The sequence below is a fragment of the Manis javanica genome, chromosome 10 (assembly GCF_040802235.1).
Source record: "Manis javanica isolate MJ-LG chromosome 10, MJ_LKY, whole genome shotgun sequence".
Classification (NCBI taxonomy): Eukaryota; Metazoa; Chordata; class Mammalia; order Pholidota; family Manidae; genus Manis; species Manis javanica.
This window is the reverse complement of record NC_133165.1, coordinates 1,185,560-1,207,672: the sequence shown is the minus strand read 5'-3', so window position 1 is coordinate 1,207,672 and position 22,113 is coordinate 1,185,560. Positions and strand designations below refer to the sequence as shown.

The window sequence follows — 22,113 nt, the reverse complement described above, 5'->3', positions numbered from 1 at the left end:
CCGGGTCGGGGATCTTCGCTGGTGGAGGAGGGGTTGCCGCCGGGGCTGGGTGGAGGGTAGCGCGCAACTCTCCGGCCCCACCTCGGAGGCTGGTCTTACCGCAGCAGTTTAACGCCAGTGCTTATAGGTCCCCCAAGGTTCGTCAGAGGTCCGGGCATCGAGTCCCTCCGGCCTTCCTCTCCTGCCCCGCTCTCCCCTCACGCCATCCTGGGCCTCCGTCCAGGCCACCCGACGCGGCACCAGGCACCGTTCTCCGCGGCCCTTGGAGCGCGTCGCGCCTGGCGCTCTTGCAGCCCGCTGAGCTCTTTCCGGCCTCACGGCCGTCGAAAGTGCCATACTCGCCTTACAGGCGTCAGCCCAGGTGTCACGTTCTCGGAGGCCATCCCTGGTCACCGCGTCTAACGTGGCCTCTCCAGCCACGGTCACCTCTACAGTGCTGGTCACAACCATGCCTTTGTTTACTGGTTATCGTCTGTCGCACGCGAGTGTGAAGCCACCAGAGAGGAACCATGTCTCCTCGGCCTGCAAGGAACTCCAGTTGAAACGACCTGTTCAGACAGCCTCCCTCTCAGAGCCTCCCTTTCTCCCGGGTATGAGTCCTGTGCTGTCCTTGCTGCCCTGTCCGTTAGGGCATCCCTGCCCCCTCTCAACCTGTTACCCTGCACATGAAACAGGGCTCAGTTTTGCCCCTCTGGAAAGATAGGTTAGACACTAGATATTCTGGAGGGAGTATCATGTGTACTGACTAGTGTCTGTCTGTTCGCCCTTAAGCAACGAGGGGCTAGGAAGTTTCTGTGTCGGTCTCTGCTGGGTCTCCATTCTGGCGCAGTGGTGTCGGCCTCTACTCGTTTGTTGAAAGAACAGTAAGTCTGATGAGTTGAGAGCTGCTCGACAATCCGGAGACTTGGGCCACCCAGGATAGGTAAACCTTCCCCTTCCATGGTCCAATGACCTCAAAACAACTCAGACGTGTATTTTTACAACTTTTTTAATATATATTTTTATAAACAGGTCACGTGATAAAATAGCACAAGAAACACTTACCAAATATAAGGTTATATCTTCCGCATATACAGGAGAATGAGGTCGTTATGTACAATAAGAAAATGACTTGGGGGTTCGTTTTGTTTGTATTCCTCTCTCCCCTTAATTTTCTCTCCTACAGTCGCTGTAAGTACCACAGCTTCAGTTGCATTAATACTTTGGACAAACGGGCACCGGCCCCCACCCCACCCACTAGAAAGCTGTAGGGGGAGGGGCTGTAGAAACTGACTCTTGAAACGTCGCGGAGTCTCCTGCCTGCCCCCTGGGGCAGGGAATCTTTGGGCTGTTGAACTGTTTCTCTGCTTCAACAGCATCGCTCTCTCGCTCGCGCGTTCTCTCTCGCTCGCTCTGTCTGGCTCTCCAGAAACCGGTCATTCTCTTCCAACCAGGTCGGGGGATGTCTTAAGATTGAGTGTGAGCGCTGTTATCTCCTGGAGCTCAAAGCTGGGGTGGAAAGGGGTCCCAGCCCCTTCCTCAGCAATTGCCAAGATGTACCAGCATCCCCCAGGACTTCCAAATGTCTTGGGATGGGACAGAACACGGTCAGAGCCTGGGCAGGCAGAGGTTTGGGAAGCTGGGAAGGTGAGGGGCTGGAAAGGTACCTCCCTGCTCTGAGCGCCAATGGGCGCCAAGGGAGTGCTGGCCACTTGGAGATTGGAATTGATGGCTGGCAATGACCCCGAGCCTTGGCCCGGACTCATTTTTCTAGCGTCCATCTGAAGAGAACTGCAGCCAGCTGGGCTAGGTTGATTATGATAAGGTCATTCATTGTCAGCCAGTCTGTCCCTCTCCCAAACCTGCCCTAGCCTGGTCAGGACCCAAGGACCTATAGGGCTGCGGGTGGGGATGGGGCAAGGGACTGTCCTACACAGTGGCAAGAAAGAAGGGAGGTTTGGGGTCAGGCTGGCATGAGGTGGGGAGGGGTGAGTGGGACTCGGGCACCTCGGAGGGCCATGGCTTTCGCAGTGGCCTGTTTTTCCTCATGCCCTTGCAGGGCTCCAGGCGCGGTGCGGTGGAAGACGCGGGAGGCCCCCGAGGCTCCTCCGGGTCCCTGGATCGTGGGAGACCTAGCTCCCCGCAATCCCCCTGGGCCCTGCCCGGGATGGGGGGACGGCGGGGCACAGAGCGGGGTGTGGCGGGGAAGGCGGAAAGGGCGGCGTTGGGCGAGAACAAAACGCCCCCCAGGACCGCCCCGCCAGCGGGCGGGCGAACGATGGAGGTGGCTGCGGTGCGGTGAAGGGCGGGCGTGCAGTGCGGGCACGAGGGGCATGCGGAGTCCCCGAGTGTGCGTGCGTGCGTGCGCGGGCCCTGCCCCGCCCCTCCCTGCCGGGGGGAGGGGCCAGCGGCGGCCCCGCCCAGAGCACGGCGGGTCCCTCCGAGGGGGCCGAGTCCGCGCTACTCGATGACGAGGCAGCGGGGCAGGTGCTGCGCGAAGTACTTGAAGAGCTCGGGGGTGGCCCCGGGGCAGTTGGTCAGCTCCAGCTCCTCCAGCTCCTGCAGCTGCACCAGGCCCGACAGCCCGGTGGTTGTCAGAAGCGGACAGCCTGCGGGGGCGGGAGGCGGGGCGCGGCTGAGCGGCCGGGGCCGGCCCGGCGTCTCGGTCCGCTGACCTGACCCTGGGACCCAGGGAGTCCGTCCCAGGTATGAGTCCGCGCAGGGGGCTGCGCGGGGCTGGCGGGGTCGGGCAGGGCGGGGCGGGTGCTCGGCGTCCAGGAGGGCGGCGGGGGCCTCACCTGCCAGGGACAGGAGACGCAAACTCCTCATGGCCAGGAGGTGCTTCAGCCCGAAGTCCTGCACCTGGGGGTGGGGGGGGGGCGAGTTAACTATTTCCGCTCGCGCCCTGGCGGAGTCCCACTCGCGCAGTCAGGCCATAGGCCTGGCGCTGCGGGAAGGACATGGGGTGGCGTTCAAAACGGGAGTTCCTCGGCTCCCCACGATGCCAGGAGCCCTTCTGGGGCTCCGGGCACCCCGTGTGCTCCGGTTGTGTCGGCCGCTGGGCGTGGGAGGAAGCCAGACTTCCTTACGGGGTCTGAGCAGACTGGGAACAGGTCAGCGGACTATCTGGGCAGGGGCTTTCGCCGGGGCCCCCACCTCACCTCCCTCCTCCCCAGTCTCCAGAGTCTTTGAGAGCCCGTACCTGGCAGCACCATCGCAGGTAGAGGCTGCGGAGGGACGACATGGTGGACAAATAGCTGAGGCCAGTGTCCGTGATGCGCACGCACCTATGGTGGCAAAAGCACCCTGCCCTTAGCTCCAAACCTCCTCTTTTCCCGGGGTGCCCCTGGCGTGTTCTACCACCATAGCGCCTGTTTCCACTGCCCCGCCCCAGCCAGGCTCTGCCCCACCCCGGTCCCTCGGTGGTATTGCCCAAGCGCCGGACACCTGTTCAGTTCCACCCGGCTCCTTATGGCTTATGAGGTCGGCGCCTCAACCCACTCCCCACTCACCACAGCGGGACCCTAGTTACAGGCCTGTTCACTAGCCTTAGAAGGACCAGCTGGCCTGCACGGCCCAGCGCAGGGGATCCACACACCTGTCTAGCACAAGCTCCTCCAAGCGGTGCAGGTCGCAGGCCACGTACTCAAGCGCCATGTCAGTAATGCGTGGGCACCAGGAGAGGTCAAGGCTGCGCAGCTTGCGAAGGTTCTCGGCCACAAGCTCAACACCGTCGTCGGTGACCTTGGAGCAGCCGGAGAGGCTGAGTGCAGTGAGGTTGGGTAGGCTGTGCACCACGTTGACCACACCGTGGTTGGTGATCTCCCAGCAGGAGAGCAGGCGCAGCGTGTGCGTGCTGTGGCCCTGGCGCGCGGTGAAGTAGGCCAGCGCTGTGTCTGTCACGTGGTAGGCCTGCAAGCTCAGCTCAGCCAGGTTGGGCAGCAGCTGAGAGATGGCCGCGATGGCATCGTCCGCCACGTTGATGCAGTCGCTCACACTGAGGGAGGTGATGCGGGCGCTCAGGCTGGACCACAGCCCAGCCTCTGTGAAGTCGTTGCAGCCAGACAGCTCCAGGCGCACTACACCCTGCATCTGCTCCAGCATCACCTGCAGGTGGGTGGGCAGTGTGGGGTCATGTTCCCCCCCATAGGGCTGGTGGGGACGGTAAGATGGGAGGAGCCCTCAGAGGGGGGCAGGGAGTATAGATGTGGGTGAGCACACATCAAGCTGTGCCATGATGAATGCATTTCTCAGTGCCACACCTCAGTGGCAGCACAGGGGTACCTGGGAGCCCACAGCCTGGTTGGAGCAGGTGCTCGGAGCAGTGGTGTTAATGACTGGATGGTGAGAGTCCAGGTCCTGGGGAAGGGGCCATGCACAGCTGCTCCTCAGACACCTGCCCTTGGGGCCCCTGCCTCCCCCAGCATCCTCTCCATCCAAGACCAGCTTCACAGGCATGTTGGGCCCCCTGCTCAGGAGGACCCCACCCTTGATTGACTGCTTTGCTGTCACTGTCTTGAAATTCTTACTCACCTTTGAACGAGACCTGAGTTTTCATTTTGGACCAGGTCCCCCAAATTCTCTAGCTAGTCCTGCTTCCCTCCGCCCCAGAACCACGATCCTCCTCGGGGCACTGACACCACCCTCAGCTACTTTGTTTCTTGTGTACCCAGCTGCCTATGGGGACCACACACACACCACCCTGCCCCTCCCGGGTCACTGCTCCCTGGCCCTGCACCCCCATCCCTGTCCCTTCCAGGGCACACCTCCAGGCCAGCGTCGGTAATGGTGGAGCGCTTGAGGCTCATGGCCTTGACGCCCTTCTTGGAGAGGGCGTAGTTGTCAATGAACTCGCAGATGTCCAGGTCAGAGACGCCCACCAGGCAGAAACCCTCAAAGCCACGCGCAGCGAAGCCCTGCAGGTTCACAAACTCCTTCTCGCCACCAGGCAGCACATTGTAGAGCTCCTTGGCGTGCAGCACTGGTGTGAGGCCTGCCCAGAACTTGGGCTGGTAGAGCACACGCCGCCAGGCCTTGCACACCTGGGCCAGCACACACTTCTCACAGGCTGAGAAGTACCAGAAGAGGCCGTTGAGGATCTTTTCGTCTGTGGCCAATGGTGGCCGCTCCGCCTGGGGCCCGGGCACTGGGGCTGAGGCTGGTCCGCCAAGAGGGAGCCCTGCTGGCGGGCACAGGCCCCCGGCCAGTGCAGCCCGGGGCAACGGGGCAGCCAGGCTGGGCAGTGGGAGGCTGGGTGGGGGCGGTGGCTGGCAGGGGCGGTTCTTGGCAGCTGGTGTGCCCTTGGTGATGCTGGCTGCGCCCAGGCCATTGGGCTGGCCTGGCAGCTTCACCAGGCCATTGCGAGGTAAGCATGGAGGCTTGGGGTCGCCGTTGATGCCTGGGTTCGACATCTTCCTCGCTTGCTCTGCTGACAGGGTCCAAGAGTGGGTAGTGAGTCTGCTGCTAGGGCAGAGCTGTTTTCTCTCCATGCATCCCCTCCCACGTCCCTCTGGGAACCACCTGACAGAAAGGGCGTCTCCCTCCCTGTGCACAGTGATGGCAGGGCTGGGCTGGTCATGGATGTGACCCTCCCTGAGCACCTACTGTGTGCACTGAGCTCAACCTGCACCTGTCCACAGAGCTTTTCCACACCTAGGTACTACACTATGGTTCCCATTTAGTGGATGAGAGAACGGAGGTGGAGAGAGACAGACACTTGCCCCTGACCGCTTCCTTCACCTTTATTACTCTGATGCCCACGATCAGTGCCTGCCAGGCCTGCCTGTTGGGCAGGAGCTGGGTAACCGAGGGCGAGGGTGTTGTGGTCTCTGGCCCCTCCACTATGGAATGCTAGTGTGGCTCTCTGGAGTAGTTCCAGACCCCATCAGAGACAGACACCAGCCCCTGAGAGTCTCTGGCCACAGAAGGTTCCATGGCTCAGAATCTACCCAAAGAAAGGGCAGGCGTCTTTCCTGGAGTTTACTGTGCTGCCAGCACAGTGGGCCCTGGACACATACTCATCTTTGATCCTCCCTCCAACCCACTGAGGACAGTGCTGAAGTGACCCGTTGCACGGATGCAGAGACCAAGGCAAGGTGGTATGAACTGCTTGCCAAAGGTCATAGTGATAGAGCCGAGACTTGGACCCGAGCTGGCTGTGGAAGGCTTTGTGTGGGGAGCTCCCTGAACAGTGGGGTTGCGACCACCCCCAGCTCTCCTCCTTCAGGCCTCCAAGGATGTGAATGGGTGGCAGAGGGCACTGGGACCCTCACAGCATCACCACCTGCTCTACCTTCCAGATCTCTCCCTATCTGCCCTACCCCAGACTCCAGGTGAGGCGCTCACCCCTCTGGTCACACGCCCCCACTGAGCTGGTCCCACCCTGCCTGGGTGGCTTTGGCGTGTCCTTGGCGGGCAATGTGGGCAGCACATCCCTTCTTCCAGCCTCCCTCTCGTCATTTTGAAGCCTGGGATGTGACGCTGTACACCCTCGGGATGCCATGTGCAAAGGGTAAGCACAGTTCATGGCTCACAGCGGACACTTGGGAAGTGATGCAGAGCTTGCTTCTGAGCCCCACAGCCGGCCCAGGGGCCTGGGGACAGGAGTCACTAGAGAAAGGGAAGCAGATGGTCCTGCCCTGCTCTCCCCAGCACCACACCCCCTGTTGGCTTTCAAGCCCTGGACAGGACAAGATGCCTTCCACGTCTGGCCAGGGGGTGCACACCTGAGCTGGAACCAGGGGTCTCATATGGCCCTTGTGGCTGCCAACCCACTTTGGGACCAAAGGCCTTCCTGCCCTTGCAGTCATGCATCCACAGGCCGGCAGGACACCTGGACCCAACCCCCAGAGGGGGATCCCACACCTCAGCAGTGCCCTCACTGCAGCTCCTGACCAGGCAATAGCAGCCTCACGCTGCCTGAAGTGCATCATGCATCACAATGTTTGCTGAATGCCCACTGGGGTGCTCCTGCATTTCAACCTCAGCGCTGCCCTGTGTGCGCCTGGGGGTGGGGGGTTGCGAGGTGGGCCCACTACTGTTGGCCCGTTTTCAGATTAGGGACCTGAGGTTCCAAGGAGTGACTGCACATCCCCAGTGGCAGGGGTGGCCTGATGTGAGGGCTGCCCTACCCTAATGCCAGTGCAGGAGGCGGAGACCACCATGGGACAGAGGTGAATCATGGAGGGGCAGGATGGAGCCTACATAGCCCTCACTCCTGGGTACAAGGAGGCGGCCCCAGCCTAAACACCTCGTGTGACTTCACAACTGCGGGCGCGCCATCCGCCGGCCTTAGCCGTTCGGCGCAGCCCCCTGCGCGCAGCACCATGGACAGCGCCCGGCAGCGCGGCGCGCACCCGGGGCAAGGAGGCGCCGGCCACCGCGGACAGCGGCTGGCGGGGCAGAGGCGGCCCAGCAAAGCCGCGCGGCGTGGAGGGACGCTGGCGGCGCGCGCGGGAGGGGGAAGCGGGGAAGCCGCCCGCTCGGCTGAGATCCGGAGGAGGCGGCGGAGGCGGCACCAGGGAGAAATAACTCAAGCGCAGAGCTGATTTAGGGTGAAAATGCTCTCAGCCATGGGTGTGCACGTGGAGCGCCTGAGCTGGGGGATGCACGTGGACGCCCCGGGCATCTGCGGGGCTCCCTTCCCGTCCCCCACCGGAACGCGCGTTTGCACACGCGCACATTCCCATCCCGGCCCTCCAGGCCTCAGGGCCGAGCGGTGAAAACAAGCCAGTGGAGGGGAGGAAGCCCGGGGGAGGGAGGGTCAGCCATAAGGGAATGGCTCTCAGTAGCCTGGGAGCGGGGTGTGCGTGTGCTCGGCTGCCCCTCTTCACCACCCCGCCCCCAGCCAGAGGCCCTGCCCACTGTCCTGCCCCAGCGCCTCGCACTGACCCAGCCTGAGAATACCCCAGTCAGCAGCTCAAAACTGGAAACAGCCGCACCTCGGCCCAGAGGTCAGGGCTTTTGGAGATGGCTGAGCTCACAGTCTTCCTGCCAGCAAGGCAAGAGGTCCCTGGGGGGCTGGGAAAGGGCCCCTCTGCTTGGCTCTGGCCCCACCCCCTTGGCCAGACAGGCCGCAAGCCCCCAGCCTTCTTGGTATCTGTGAGGGCCCCCGCTGCACACAGTGGGCCTCCTTGAACCTGCTTGGAGTTCCCTGCCAGCACGGGGTAGGGGCAGCTGCGAGTCCGCTGGGGACTGCCTCCCCCTTAGGGGTAAGCACAGGAGCTAACGCCGGGAAAGGAGGCTTCTTAGAAGGTCAGCCAAGCCTGCCTCAGCCCCTGGTGTGGTGTGCCTCCGTGTGCAGTGGACTCACCCCAAGGGAAGGAAGGAGATGTGCCAACCACTTTAGCTGTCTTGTCCTGACCAGCCAGAGCCAGGGCTGGATTAGGTGCCACTTGGGAGAGCCGGCCGTGGCCTGTGCTGTTCCGGCCGACTCACCAGGAAGCATGGGGGCCCAGGTGCACGTAGGAAGCATGGTGGGGTCCCGGGTGCTCCTAGGGAGCATGGTGGGGTCCGGGTGTGCTTCTAGGAAGCATGGTGGGGTCCCGGGTGCTCCTAGGGAGCATGGTGGGGTCCTGGGTGCTCCTAGGACTCTAGAACTTGGTGGCGTCTAGGCCCACAGTCTGCAGATGGCCATAAAGGAACTGCCTCTTCTATGGGCCAAGTCTCTGGGCCCTGAGACCCAGCAAGCCCACTTTACAGCCTCACCTCTGGCTCCTCCCCAGCCCTGACCCTACAGTCCTGCCAGACCCCCTGTCCCACACCCCACACCCTGCCTGGGCACATACTGTCCCCCTGCTCGATCAGCAGGCCTCTCTGTCCCTTAACCCTGTGAGCTTCATCCTGAGTGCCAGCACTACCCCAGCCTCCCACCGTGGGGCGCCCTCACTGAGAAAACATCTCCAGGGGCTGTCACCACTGGCTACCCACCCACCTTGCCTCGCGGCTAGGGGTTCCTGGAGGACAGATGGCTCCATGGCTGGGTGGCATCTGGGAGCTTGCTGACCGTGTGCATGAGACACGGCAGGCAGTCAGCAGGATCACTCAGAAAGGGTCTGGCTGCCAGGGCCCTGGAGGCCTGACGGAGGTTGGGTCAGACTATGAGGGCCAGTGGGATGGCGGACCTGCAGCCAGTCTGTTAATCCTGGTTGTGACAGAGGCTAGTGTCCGCAGCAGGGGTGGCCACTGGGGTTGGGGTTGGGCTGGTGCCAGTCTCTGAGGACGCTCCCGAGAGAAGGCTTGGGTGGGCCTTGCAGTTATTTGGACCCTTGAGAAGAGGACAGCTCACACGCTTTTTTTCAGCTGAGTCCCCACCTTGGGGTCTGCAGCGTTAAGGAAGCTGGCTGCCCGTAACCCCCACCCCCTGATCTGGCCAGGCCTGAGAGGAGAGGGACAGGAGCCGCCCACTGGGAGGGAGGGCAGAGGGCGGTCCTGCCCTGTTCTCCCCAGCACCATGCCCCCCATTGCGTGTCTGAGCCCTTCACACACTACCTGACCACAAACGGAGAAAGCAAGGCTGAGAGAGTGAGTTTTCAGAAGTTGCCCAAAGCTTGGAATTGGCCCCAGGACCCCCCCATCTGTCTGACTCCCACAGCCCAGACCAGGCATGGCAGTCCAGAGGGCAGCCCCGGGCCCCTGCCGACCTGCCTCTGGCCAGGCGCCCCTCTTGTGGCCCCCCTGCTCTGCCTTGCTCTGCTTTTGGGTCCCTGTGCCACCACCCCCCCCCCCCACGCCTGGGACCCTGGGCTGACGTTCCCTCCCAGCATTGTCCCCGACATGCCTGTTCTTCCGAGCTGCATGACCCCCACCGACACCCTATGCTCTTGAACTGCTCATACCCCGGAAACCCCTCACTCCTCATGGTCCCCAGCTTGGAGGTCCCCTCCTCCGTCCAGGATGCCCCCATGTAATGCATCCAACCCTGGATGCTGGGGGGCCAGGTCCTGCCAGAACCTGCCTGGACTAGCTGCCCCCGCTTGCTGGGGGCCTTGGAGCTGGAAAGGTTGTGGGTAGCCAGAAAAATTCCTATCAGGTCGATCTGCAGTGGCAGCCCCAGGGGCTGGGGTGACAGCCAGGGTAGCTGGGGACTGGGGACAAGGCGAGGGCTGACAAACTCCATGACAAGCCCGTGACTCAGGCACATTCGCATCTCTGCCACTCTGCAGCGGTCCTCCCCTACCGCCCCCAGCTCAGAGATGCTTCTGGGGTGCAGACTGCCCCACCCGTGCACCAGGGCTCTGGGAAGGGAGCATGTGGGCCTTGAAAAGACACCCAAGGTGATGCCCCAGCAGACAGTCCTGTGGCCACAATCAGGGCAGCTCACGTGGGACTGGGCACCGTGGGGACAGACGGGGACAACAGGCCTCCCCTCAGCCCCTCTGCTCTGAGGGACCTGAGCCTGCCAGTGCTTAGGCCTGGGGCATCCAAGCCTGCTACCACAAACCCTCTCTCCCCAGCCAAGTGAGAAATGTGACCTGAGCCCTCCCTCTGTGGCTGGTCTGGTTGAGGTTCCTCCTGGGCCACTGGTGGCAGGCCATCTCCCCTCTACCCATGCCAGCCTTCAGACACAACAGTGAGCTCCCCTGCGTGATGAGATGGGCCACAGACAGTGAGCGGTCCCAGCCAAGGAGCCTCTTCCCCCACCTTGGAGTGAGATGTCTCCCTGGGTCTCAGTGGTCAGCCTTCCTGAGCCTGGGCCCAGGCGTCTCAGGGGACCCTGGTCCCTCCACCACAGGAAACGCTTGTTTCCTTCTGACCAGTATGGGAGGTGGGACTCCCTCAAGTGCCCTGGAAGAAGGCAAAAAACAGAAGGTGGTGCCCATCCAGTGACGCTAGGTGAGGGATAGTTGAGGTGGGGAGAGCCAGGTAGCAGAGATGGCCGGCACCTAGGCAGCTCTGTCCTGGGGTCTCCTTGGGTCTGAATAGCCCTCCCTGCACTGCCATGTTTACAGCAGGGGCTTGAATTCCCCTCCTCTGCAGAGAGCTCCTGGTCCAGCCATGTGGTCACCTCCTGCTGGGCCGGTGGGTCTCCCATCAGGCCTCCGCCTGGGCCTGTGTGACCGCAAACCTCTCAGGGGCCCAGCCCGGCCCAGGCCTTCTGCTCCGAGACCGCTGTACAGCAGCCCTCAAAGGAGTTGGCTGTCAGAAGGGGCCCTGTGCCCCACCTGGCACCAGGAAGGCCTGAGCTGACCCTGGTCAGTGGGCCCTGGGAGGCAGCGGGTGTGGGGAGGGGCCTGCCTGATGGAGGGGGCAGGTGAAGCGCCATCGGCCATCTGCCCTCTTCAAGGAGGGAAGGCTTCCCGTGCCGAGGCTGGGAGGAGCTGGAGGGGTGGCCACTGAGCTGTGGGCTCCACGGGGCTCCGACAGCCAGCCCTTCTCTCCCAGGTGATGGGTAGGGGACTAGAGGACTCTCCCCACCCACTCAGACTCCCAGGTGGTCAGACCCTCCCCAGCAAGTCTCCGGGTGCCCTGTTTCCCCTTCTGAGGCCCTCCAGTATTGGCCAAGGCCCAACCCTTCCTCCAGAACCAGGCATGTGGCCAGCCTCTTACCTTCCCCTGGTCCCCCCCCACCCCCAGTGGTAGGACCATGCAGGCCCAGGAGGTGTCAGGAACAGGCCAGCTCCCAGGGGCCACTTGTCCACATGGCTCCTCCTGGAGTGTGACTGTACCTAACACCCATCTCATAGGCCCACGGGCTCATGGGGCTGGGCGGGCGGGGGAGCCCAGCGTGCAGGTGGTCCAGGACCTCACCTGGCCAGGTGTGCTGGGGGGCCTGCAATCCTGCTTCAAGGACTTGGTCAGGTGGCACTGACCCACAGTCCTGGTCCAGTTGCAGCAGGGAGTGGGCCTGACTAGGCCAGCAACCGGGGTGAGGGGCTTCGGGAGGGCCTGGCAGAGTCAGAGGCCCAGCGGCTGCGTCCAGGAAACGGGCCCCACTTTTGTAAGCCCCCTGGAGTGGCAGCGCAGCTACCCTGAGCCTCACCCGCCGCCCCGAGCCCCCTCCTCATCGTGGCGGTGGCGTGGCCTGGCCTCCAGCCCGCCCCGGGTGTGTTCCCAGCCCGGCGCACACACCTTACCTCGGCCCCGGGCTCCTGGCTCATGCCACGCTGTCCGCCGGGCGACCTCCCGTCATGGGGAGTCCGGCATGGGCGCCGGCGAAGCGGGGAGGGGGCCGAGGTGCTGGCCTGGCCGGCAGGGCCCGGCCGCGCCCCGCGCCCCGGCCTGGCCGCCCCCTCGGCGGCGCCCGGAGAGCAGCCCCCCGGCGGGAGAGGATCGGCCGCTCTGAACCTCCCACCGGGGAGGGTGAGGCGGTGCCCGATAAATACGGCCGCTGTGCAGGGAGCCGGGCGGGCGCCTCCTCCCTCCCCGCGCCGCCTCCCCGCGCCCCCCGCCCGGCCTCGCGCGCCGCGCCCTCGCGCGCTCCCGGCGCCGGGAGCCAATCCGGTCGGCGAGCCCGGGCGGGGGCGCCGAGGACGCCCAGCTCCGCCCCGCCCGCCGCGCCCACGGGCCCGCGCGGCCCGCACGCACCCCCGCCCCCTCGCCGCGGGCGTCCGCAAAATAACCCGGGCGCGCGGAAGGGCGGGCGGGGGCGGAGAGGGGCGGTGCACGGGGGCGGCGCGTGGCCGGGCGGCGGGCCCCGCCTGCACGCGGTGGTGGGGACCCCGAGCCCTCTGGTGCCGGGGGCTGGATCCGGGCTGCGCGGTGCGATGGGGATGGGCGCCGACCCCGCGCGTCCCAGCCCCCGGCCGGCCCCTCTGCGGAGCCGGGGCCGGGCGCTCTGGGCGGTCCCCACGTGTCCCGAGCCCCTGCTGGGTGCCAGGCCCAGGAGCCCCTTTCGGCGGGGACGCGTTCGCACATCCACAGGGCCGAGAAACAAGTGACCAGCTGATTCCTTCAGGATGACAAGTGCGATGAGAGGCCGCCCGGCGGTGACCTGGCGGGGTCCCCGGGCGCGACTCTCTAATGGGCTTTCGAAGTGATCCGGGAAGGGGTGTGAAGGGTCCCTAGACCTTAGCGAGCCTGGCAAGTCCCCTCTGGAGCGCACTGGAGGTGGGAGAGGGTGGGGTGGGTGGCGGGGCTCTGGGCCTCCCAGCGGGCTCAGGCCGAGGCTAACGGTGCCTGTCCTGGGGTCAGAAGTGGCAGAGGAACCCGGGGTGGGCAGAGGGGCGCCGGGGTGGGGGTCTTCGCATCAGGGAAGGTGCCTCGGGGCCAAGACGAAGGCCTCCCAGAGACAGGCTTAGCAGACATGAACCCAGTGGGTGTTCGCAATGCCCTGACAGGAAGCAGGGCCCAGCGGCGCTGGGTGAGTGGGGAGCCAGGCTGGGTGGGCCCTGGCTGGCACGGGGGGTGGGGTGCTGTTTCTGCTGCGTGGGGCACGGGGGGACCAGCTTGCCCTGGCCCCAGTGAAGACAGCTTTCCCCCGCGGCGGGCAATGAAGCCTCGGGGTCTTGCCACCAGGCTGACCCTGATCAAGGGAGGAGCTTGGCGCTGGCGGGCGGAATGGGTGCCTGAAGGCCTTCGGGGTGACCGGGACCCACCCAGTCAGCCCCGCATATCGGTCTGGACGGCTGGTTTTCCTGCTCAGCCTCCATGGGGCCTTGACTGCTGGGCGTGCCCTGGATGCTCTGGGAGGCTCTTGCTCCTCGGCAGGTGCCAGGGTCTCAGGCAGAGAGCGACCTGCGCCCTCGCAAGGGCCAGAGAAGGGCCCCTGCCCTGGAAGAACCAGAGCACAGAGGGGCGCTGGAGGGCGGGAGGTGCTGGTGCCGCAGACCTGCCCCGAATACCTGTGGACGCCGCTGCACCTCTGCCACCCTCTCCATTCCATGCCTGGCACCTCCATCTCTCTCCTCCATGGCTGATGGCACCTACCCCCTCACTGGCCTCCCCTCCAGTCCCCCCCCCATTCTCCCCACGGTGCAGAGGGGCATCACTTTACAAGGCACAGATGGTCCCCATTCTCCTGGAGCTCCGGTCTCCAGCCTGCTGGCCCACAGCCTTGCTCTCTGCCTGGCCCCTTGCCCTTGGGGCTTCAGCCACACTGGCCTTCCTCCAGGGCTGGAGGGCACCCCTTCCTCACTGTGAGCGCCCCTCACCAGGAGCACCGCTTGTCTTGATGCCTGGGCATTGAGTAGTTTCCGCAGTCCAGGCTGCTGGAGTTGTGAGAAGGTGAGGGCCAAAGGCTGTTGGCACAGCCTGCCCTGAGGCCTCACAGAGCTGAGAGGGAACCACTGTCACATCTGGGCATGGGGATGCCCACACGGTGGTGGTCACCCCTCGTGTGCTGAGGCCCAGGTCAGTGACTCTGAACAACCCTCGGTTTCTCACAGAACAGACTCAGGCCTTTCCTTGGGAGACACTCACCCACCTGGGCCCAAATCCACCCTTCCTGGGTGGGACCACAAACCACGTCCCCTTCTGGGAAATGAGTCTGGGGTTCAGTGGGTGCCTGGACGGTACTAGCACAGCTTAGGTGGCAAGAGACCCAGGCTCAAAAGCAATCAGGCCAACTCTGAGGTTTCTTGCTGTGGAGCCACAGGATCACTGGACACCGACCCCAGCACCTCTGTCCCCACCCTGACACAGACGCAGGGGCCTCTACACCTGGAGAAGCCCACGTGGGGCAGAGGTGTGCTTGCCCCTCCTCGCCACTCCACAGCTAGAGAGGGTGCTCCCGGGGCTGAGAACTCACAGCCTGGGCTGGCCGCGGGGGCCATGGGTGGTGGAGGGCAGACAGTGGGTCTCTCTGCTGCCTTCCGGTCTCTACTCCCTGCCTCTCCTCCTCCTGGGACCCAAACCAGAACTCCCAGGGGCAGGGGGTGGAGCGGTCAGGGTTGAGGATGACTCAGGGCCCAGCTGTCACCATAGCAACTCTGTCGCCTAGCAATGGCAGTTTCCCAGTAACGGTTGTCTCCTAGCAATGGGATATTTTCCTGGGCCCTGGCTGGAGCCTGGCAGTTATTTTTAGCTCAGCTGCAAATCAATCTGCAGCTGCAATTCTGGCTCCTTGAGAAGATGCAAGGTGTGTGGTGGGGGTGGATTTCTTGGGAGAGGAGAACGTCCCCACGGCACGAGTCTTGCCGACGCGCGTCCTAAAGTGCAGGCTGCTAGGTGGGCAAGGTCAGATTCCTTCTGACGGTGGGGCCAGGGAGTGGGGAGCAGGTGACAGGGAGCCAGAGATTGGGAAGGCTGCTCAGAGCTGGCAGACATGACTGCCTCCCTGAGGGGTCCCCGGGAGGGTTGGCCACCCCAGTACTCCAGGGCTCCCTGGGTCAAGTGGGTCCACCGTCAGAGTGTGTCACTGGGTGACCAGGTTCAGGTGGGCTCCTGGAACCCCTGGCCTTCAGTTGTGGGGGCTGCCTCTGGCCCTCAGCCCCACCCAGGGGTGTAGCACCTTGCCCTGGGCCAGCTGGAGTTATACATTTGGCGGTCCTGGCTGCAGGGGTCTGGATGGCCACAGCTCAGCTGGGGACACAGGTGGGGCTGGTCTTTGCTCACTTCATATGTCTCCCTGTCCCTCACTGTTGCTCAAACAGGATCCTGGGCAGGAGATTTTGGGCGTGTAGACCTGTCCACTCCTTGGGCAGGAGACCTTGACCCCATTTGCTGAGCTTTTTCTCCTTTTCTTTGGGGACTCTGTTCACTGTCCCCTCAAGGCCAAGTCCAAGCCCTCCACGCCTCCCACTGGCCACCTTCCTGGTTCTGGCTTGCCCTGGGCTCCCTTCTGTCCTGGGGGCCTTTGCCCCGTTTCCCAGGCCTGGGCCCACTTGCTGCCCTCATGATCCATCGACAGCCTTGACCACACACCTAGCTTTCATGTTGCTCCCCCAGCCCCTGGCCGGCCCTGCCTTGGTCACAGGTACCTCTTACTTGTACCCCCAGCGCTACGGGCTTCCTGTCACATGCCCTTCACCTTTGGGTTTGCCCCCTGCTGGTGGACAGGGATCACCTTGCCCCAGCATCACTGCATGACCTAGCTTTTGGGTGGGCATGGAAAGAGGTCCCTTTCGGAGGGGTCTGGAGATGGGGGCATGTGAAGGAGCCCCAAAACCAAGCACAGATGTGTGTGGTTATCCTTGGTTTGGGCCGCCATTCACTTTGCCGTTCATGCACTGGTGCATTCATTCCCACAACTGAGCGCCTGCCACGTCTGGCCCTGCACCCATGGCGTTTGGACCAGGAGATTCCCTGGGTGGGGCCATGAGCTGTGAGGTTCTTCCGCATGACAGTTTGCATAATCATGGGGCCTCTGCAAGAGGCTGGGCAGGGGGTCCGGGGGAGCCTGGAACTGAGGACACAGCTCAGGGCCAGGCATGTGCCCCTTCCACAACAGGTCACCTGCTAGGAATCCATCCCTTGTACCCATGGAACCTGGCCCATTCTCTGCAGGAGGGCCAGGGGTGCTGGTCTGGCCCCGGGGGTCTGAGGCTGACTCCTCACACTACCACCAGAGGGCACCTGGAACCCACTGTCTGCCTCGGAGCCTGGAGGGCGGGGACCTAATGATCGCCTCTCCCAGGGCGGCAGACTTCTGCTGGGATGCCCTCTCCCCTCCCTGCCGGCATCTCTTTTACCTTCCCTGTGCCCAGCCCCAGGCCCTGTGGTCCACTCCTTTTGTTTTTAACTGGGTAAAATACACATAAAACTTACCATCTTAACCGTTTCTAAGCGCACAGAGCCAAGCACATGCACACGGCTGTGACCGTGCCCCCCAATTCTGCGCCCTTTCTCGTCTCAGCGGGAGCTCTTCCCCGTGGAACACTGGGCTTCCTCCCCCCACCCCCAGGCCCCGCCGTTCTCCTTTCTGTCCCTGTGACTTTGAGTCCCCTCAGGACTTCCTGCAAGTGAATCCTCCAGTACTTGTGACTGGCTTATTTCCCTGAACACAGCGCCCTCAAGGTCCATCCATGTTGAAGCCTATGTCAGAATGTCCTTTTTAAGGCTGGATCACAGCCACTGCGTGGATGGACCATACCACGTTTACCCATCCATCGGGTCATGGCCAGTTGGGCTGCGTCCACATTCGCCTCCTGGCTACTGTGAGAGCCAATTTGCACCCCAGACAAGGGGCCAGGCGGCCCTGCAGGTAACCCCGCCTCTGTCCTGGGGTCAGGGGGCATGGCAGTGGTGAGTTCATCTGCCAGCGTGTGTTTCAGGCCCACGGAAGCAGGCAGGCCAGAGACACTGGCCGAGGGTCCACCCCTGCAGACCCAGAGTCTGTGCTGTTCCCACAAACCCAGGGCAAGGCTTCGGGTCCCACTGTGCCGTTGGCTTTGTGCCCGAGGCCTCTGATCTGACTGCAGCGTCTCAGCCCACTGCTGAGGGCCTGTCTGCTGGTTCCACAGCTCAGCACCTTTGCCAAGGCAGCAGCTCCTTCACTGCCTGGAATTCTCTCTGGTCCCCATCTGGCCCGCTGCTTCCCAGCCCTCCGCTCAGGCAAGGTCGGGCTGTTGGGCATCTCCGGCCGCATCCCCACCCCTCCTCCTTCACAGTGACCCTGGGGCATTTTGTCTTGGAGAGAGGGCCCCTTTCAGCCTGTCCGGGCATCCCGAGGGACTGATCCTGGGATTCAGGGCCGTCACTGGGGTCCTGCTTCCCCACGGTACCTGGTCTGTCTGCCCTCCCTCGGGAGAAGTCAGCAGGGCCAGGTTGGGCGGGATGGGGCTGGACGTCCAGGGACCCCTGGGAAAGGGCCACAGAGATGGGTCGCCCTCCCGCGAGCGGTTCCAGCGGGTACCCACCCACTCCCGCCCCAGCCGGGGGCTCGGCGGACTGCGCCCCGAGCACGACGAGGGAGGGGGTGGGGACCCGCGGGGGGGGGCTCAGAGTGCGGAGCCCTTTGCGGGCGCCCCGCAGGCCGCAGGCTCGTTCTCCCGCCCCCGCGAGCGCCGCTGCTATTGGCGGAAAGTTCCGGGGCTGCGCCGCGATTGGCCGCAGCCCGGCCCACCGCCTCCAGCAGCTCCCCGGCGCCCGCGGGGCTGCGCAGCCCGGGCGTGGGGGCGGAGGGCGCTGCGCGGGGCCGGAGCCCGGGGCTCCCTGCGCCCGCGCGCCATGCTGCCCCCCGCGCTGCTCTGGGCGCTCTGCGGTGGCCTCTGGGCCGCGGCCGCCCGCGCCGGCTACTCGGAGGACCGCTGCCGCTGGAGAGGCAGGTACGACCCGCCGGGAGCCCGGAGAAGGCCGGGCTCTGCATCCTCGCCCGCGGAGCGGGTGCCGCCAGGCGGTCGCGGGACCGGCCGGGGAGGGGCCGTGGCCGCCCGCTCAGCGCCGCCCGTCCTGTCCCCAGCGGCCTGACCCAGGAGCCCGGCAGCGTGGGGCAGCTGGCCCTGGCCTGCGCGGAGGGCGAGATCCAGTGGCTGTACCCGGCCGGCGCGCTGCGCCTGACCCTGGGCGGCTCCGACCCCGGCGCGCGCCCCGGCATCGCCTGCCTGAGGCCGGCGCAGCCCTTCGCGGGCGCCCAGGTCTTCGCGGAGCGGGCGGGCGGCGGCCTGGAGCTGCTGCTGGCCGAGGGCCCCGGCCCTGCCGGGGGCCGGTGCGTGCGCTGGGGCTCCCGCGAGCGCCGGGCCCTCTTCCTGCAGGCCACCCCGCACCCGGACATCAGCCGCCGCGTGGCGTCCTTCCGCTTTGAGCTGCGCGAGGACCTGCGGCCCGAGCTGCCTCTGCAGGCCCACGGCCTTGGCGCAGATGGTGAGTGCCGGCGGGGCGGGCACGTCCCAGAGGGCGAATCTGAGGCCCGGTCAGAGGCCACACAGCTCCTGAGCAGCAGCGCCGGGGCAGGTCGGAGAGAGGGAGGGCCGATTTCTGGGCTCAGCTTAGGGGAAGAGCTGGCAGGGGGCAGAAGGAGTGGGGAGCGCAGGGCAGGCGGGGCATCCCGGGCCCCTTGTCCCTGAGGGGTTGGGGAAGGGGGTGACAGGGCACCGAATCCAAGCCTCCAGCCAAAGCTGTCCAGGGCTCCCTGGCCCAGCAGTGACCTCCCTCCCCTCCCCCAGACCAATACAACAAAAGTCCAGTGTGAGCCGTAACCATGGTGACGCCGTCTGGCCTCCTGCAGGGCACTAGGCGCAGCTCTGCTCTCCTGGAGACTGCAGCCTGATCCCAAAGGGGTGGAAGTGTCTGTTCTGCCCCTGGCCCCCTGCTGAAGACCCGAGCCCACCCTTCCTCCTGCCACCTGGGCTGGGCCGGTGTCTGTTGGCTCCCAGGAGGAGGTCCGGGAGGCCCTGGGGGTCATGGCATGCCGTTTGCATGTGGGAGGTGGGTATGGGAGAACATGCACTTGCGCTCTTGAGCTGCAGGTGGGTGAGCCCCCTAGGCCCATGTCTGTGCACATGTGTGTTGTGCACATGTGAGCCTGCAAGGGTCACCCTGAACACAGGTGTCTTTAGGGTGTGTGCATACATGCTCCCTCCCTGGGATCCCCATTTGCCATCAGGCCCTGAGGGGCGTCTGGTTGCTTGTGTCACTCCCGCCTCTGGCTTGGGGGAAGGCCCCAGGTGGTCCAGGAGAGGACCTGGCCTTCGCCCACCCTCTCTCCCGTATGCCAGGTGCCTGCAGGCCCTGCAGTGATGCCGAGCTCCTCCTGGCCGCGTGTACCAGCGATTTTGGTGAGTTTCCCTGCTTCGTGGGGAGCCTGCCACTTGTCATCCCTGCATGCCACTGGGCAACGTGTTTTCTCACAGTGATCCATGGAACCATCCACGGGGTTGCCCATGACATGGAGCTGCAGGAGTCTGTTATCACCGTGGCAGCTGACCGTGTCCTTCGACAGAGCCTGCCACTCTTCTGGGTAGGGGGTTCTGGGGGCCAGGTGCAGGCCTCCATTCATACTCCATTGCAGTGTGGCGTCCGCCCTGGCCCTGGCACCTTCCTCTTCATGGCCTGGAGCCACTTCGGTGAAGCCTGGCTGGGCTGCGCACCCCGCTTCCAGGAATTCAGTCGTGCTTACATGGCCGCCCATGCTGACCGTCTCCACCCCTGTGAGGTGGCATTGGACTGAGGGGCGTGGGAGTTGGGTGCTGGGGAGAGCCTGGTGGGAGGGTGGGTGGGGAGGGGGTGGCCCCCAGATGGCATCACCGTACCAACTGCCTCCGTGGCAGTGGCCATAACCAATAAGAACATGGATTTCATCAGCTGCCACAGGCGAGAGTCCTGTCCTGAGCCCAGCCCTGGGCCCTTCACTGCGTGGGTGCCTCCTTCCACCCTGGGCTCTGCTCTGGCCCCTGCTTTGCAGAGCAGGGCACTGAGGCTTGGGGGCCGTGCTTCCTTGTCCAAAGCCACCCAGAGAGTGAGGGGAGAGTGGCCCCTGGTCATGCCCAGGGACGGCTGCTGCCCGGTTGGCGAAGGGAAAGCTGAGTCTCTGCCCTGCTGTTCCTGCCCACGATGCCAGGTGCTTCCTTGACTCAGAGCAGGAGTGGAAAAGAGGCTGTAGCTTCCAAGGTCTGAGTTGGGTGGGGTCCCAACAGGGTGTCAGGTAGGCAGGCAGGCAGACACCCCATCCGGCCTGCAAGGGAAGGGGTTGCAATCTGGCAGGGTGCCGACTCCCCTCCCTGGCCCGCCTTGAGCTCAGCAGTCACCCTGGCCTCATCCCGCTCCCGGGGAAGAATGGGCCTCTCTGTCCCGAGGGCCGTGCAACGTGCAGAGCATCCCGACGTGGTGTGGAGCAGGCAGGGTGTGGGATCCCCCTCAGGGTCCGAGTGCTGCCCATTTCCGGCGGGTGGGGGCACACAATGGGGTCTCTGAGAACCGGTTCCCACCACCAGCCCGATCGCCGCCGCTCCTGCCTTCCTTCTCAGACTCACACAAAGGGTCAGCGCTGTTGTCCGTCCGGTCGGTGGGCACGGGGGGCTCCCAAACCCGGGATGAACTCTGCTGACCTCCACCCTCTGGCGCTCAGAGAGAGCCGCAGTTGAAGCCTGACAGCGCCTGGCTGAGCCTCAAACAGCTTCCCGTCCGTGCTGTTTCGCTGGGGAAGGCGCCGAGAATAGGGCTTTCAGGCAGGACCTGAGGCTGGGGGGAGACAAGCTGTCCAGGGCCCACGTGGCCACTTCCTCCAGATCCAGCTGGCATGGGGCACCCAATGTGGTCATGCCCTGATGATACTTGAGTCACCTCCGGTGGCTGCCTAGGAATTTCCATGGGGTGGGCTCAAAACCCCACATGCACACCCATCTTACTTAGACTGCTTTACGGGGGGCGGGGGTGGCTGATGAGAACTGGGTGAGGAACACCGCAGACAACAGTACTGGGCCTCTTCCCGGCACCTACCCAAACTCCCAGCCGTGGAGTGCTCCGGGCTCAGGCCCCAGACCCCTTGCAGCTTTAGACTCCACCGGCGTGCTGATGACCCCTGGCCTGGATCTGTCTCCTGGAATGCAGACCCTTTAATCTCTGCTGTCCTCTCTCCACCAGGGAGTATCTCAGTAGAGACCAGAAAAGGACGGAGGGTGTTCTCTAGACCACCCATCCTCCTGTCTTGGGAGGCCCCAAGGAGGGCTTCCCTCCAGGGCTGAGCAGCACCCTCACCTTTGGCCTGATTGTCTGGTCAGCTCCCCACAGCCTGTTTGGAAGGAGGCCCCTGGCCACACTGTGAACTGCCTCACAGACCACCTGCCTACAAAAATATGGGCAGCTGCTCTGGGGTGGGTCCTGGGTTGGGCAGTGACGTCTACACGCCTGCTTGGGAGTCTCCCATGCACATACCCTCCCCAGAGAAAGCACTCTTTTCCCTCCCGGTGTGGGCACCCACTCTACTGCCCAGTTGCCCAAAGGCTGGATGTGGACGTGAGAGGGCCACACTGGGGGCCTGAGCAGGTGCATCAGTGAGTCGACCATAGAGCCCTTCAGGAGCCAGGGGCTGCGTGAGCATCCCCCCAGCCGAGAGCCCTTCCCTCCTGGGGAGGGCTCAGGGGCAGCCAGAGAGACAGCGTGCTCCGAGCCAGGTGGGGCCGGGCCCCCGCAGTGCTCGCTCACCCAGATGTACGCGTTTCGGGGTCAGCAGCTGGGGCCAAGGGATGGAAGGTTCGTAAGGCAGTCTACATCTGGGGGAGGGAGACCGGCGTGCCCCACATCATCTGATGCAGCCTCTGTCCTGCTGGGGCTCAGGGCTGTGCAGGGGCCAGGGCAGAGCATGTGCGCACACAGGCCCCA

General features: G+C 64.4%; 2 protein-coding genes and 1 long non-coding RNA gene across 9 annotated transcripts; 2 read left to right on the top strand and 1 right to left on the bottom strand.

Annotated features, from left to right (window-relative positions):
• Window positions 1-72: 72 nt before the first annotated feature.
• LOC140843919 (uncharacterized) lies at window positions 73-1,069 on the top strand. The gene is made up of 2 exons (XR_012121833.1): window positions 73-590; window positions 772-1,069. It is a non-coding gene; the product is annotated as an uncharacterized lncRNA (long non-coding RNA).
• Window positions 971-12,374, bottom strand: FBXL16 (F-box and leucine rich repeat protein 16). 7 transcript variants are annotated; one of them, XM_037005720.2, is made up of 7 exons: window positions 12,049-12,374; window positions 4,746-5,407; window positions 4,264-4,338; window positions 3,578-4,086; window positions 3,182-3,266; window positions 2,778-2,841; window positions 971-2,588 (listed from the first exon to the last, which is right to left on the bottom strand). In XM_037005720.2, the coding sequence occupies exons 2-7, from the start codon at window positions 5,388-5,390 to the stop codon at window positions 2,440-2,442; spliced, it is 1,527 nt and encodes a 508-aa protein (XP_036861615.1). In that variant the 5' UTR covers window positions 5,391-5,407; window positions 12,049-12,374; the 3' UTR covers window positions 971-2,439. The 7 variants fall into 7 exon arrangements, with proteins under 7 accessions (XP_036861615.1, XP_036861613.1, XP_036861614.1 ...); XM_037005718.2 differs by having other exon boundaries at window positions 12,054-12,374; XM_037005719.2 differs by having other exon boundaries at window positions 4,746-5,404; window positions 12,054-12,374.
• A 5,097-nt stretch (window positions 12,375-17,471) lies between these two features.
• Window positions 17,472-21,572, top strand: METRN (meteorin, glial cell differentiation regulator). Its single transcript, XM_037005753.2, has 4 exons — window positions 17,472-18,122; window positions 18,257-18,657; window positions 19,512-19,571; window positions 19,647-21,572. The coding sequence occupies exons 1-4, from the start codon at window positions 17,632-17,634 to the stop codon at window positions 19,961-19,963; spliced, it is 1,269 nt and encodes a 422-aa protein (XP_036861648.2). The 5' UTR covers window positions 17,472-17,631; the 3' UTR covers window positions 19,964-21,572.
• Window positions 21,573-22,113: the final 541 nt, after the last annotated feature.

Bases quoted from the DNA above. Each gene is read 5' to 3' on its own strand.
- METRN (XM_037005753.2), top strand. From the start codon at position 17,632: ATGGGGCTGGACGTCCAGGGACCCCTGGGAAAGGGCCACAGAGATGGG. The intron at 18,123-18,256 runs GTACGACCCGCC...TCCTGTCCCCAG, and splicing joins CGCTGCCGCTGGAGAGGCAG to CGGCCTGACCCAGGAGCCCG. The intron at 19,572-19,646 runs GTGAGTTTCCCT...GTTTTCTCACAG, and splicing joins CGCGTGTACCAGCGATTTTG to TGATCCATGGAACCATCCAC.
- FBXL16 (XM_073214428.1), bottom strand. From the start codon at position 6,505: ATGAACTGTGCTTACCCTTTGCACATGGCATCCCGAGGGTGTACAGCG. The intron at 4,087-4,745 runs GTGTGCCCTGGA...ACCCACCTGCAG, and splicing joins TTACCGACGCTGGCCTGGAG to GTGATGCTGGAGCAGATGCA. The intron at 2,842-3,181 runs GTACGGGCTCTC...CCCCACCCCCAG, and splicing joins ACCTGCGATGGTGCTGCCAG to GTGCAGGACTTCGGGCTGAA.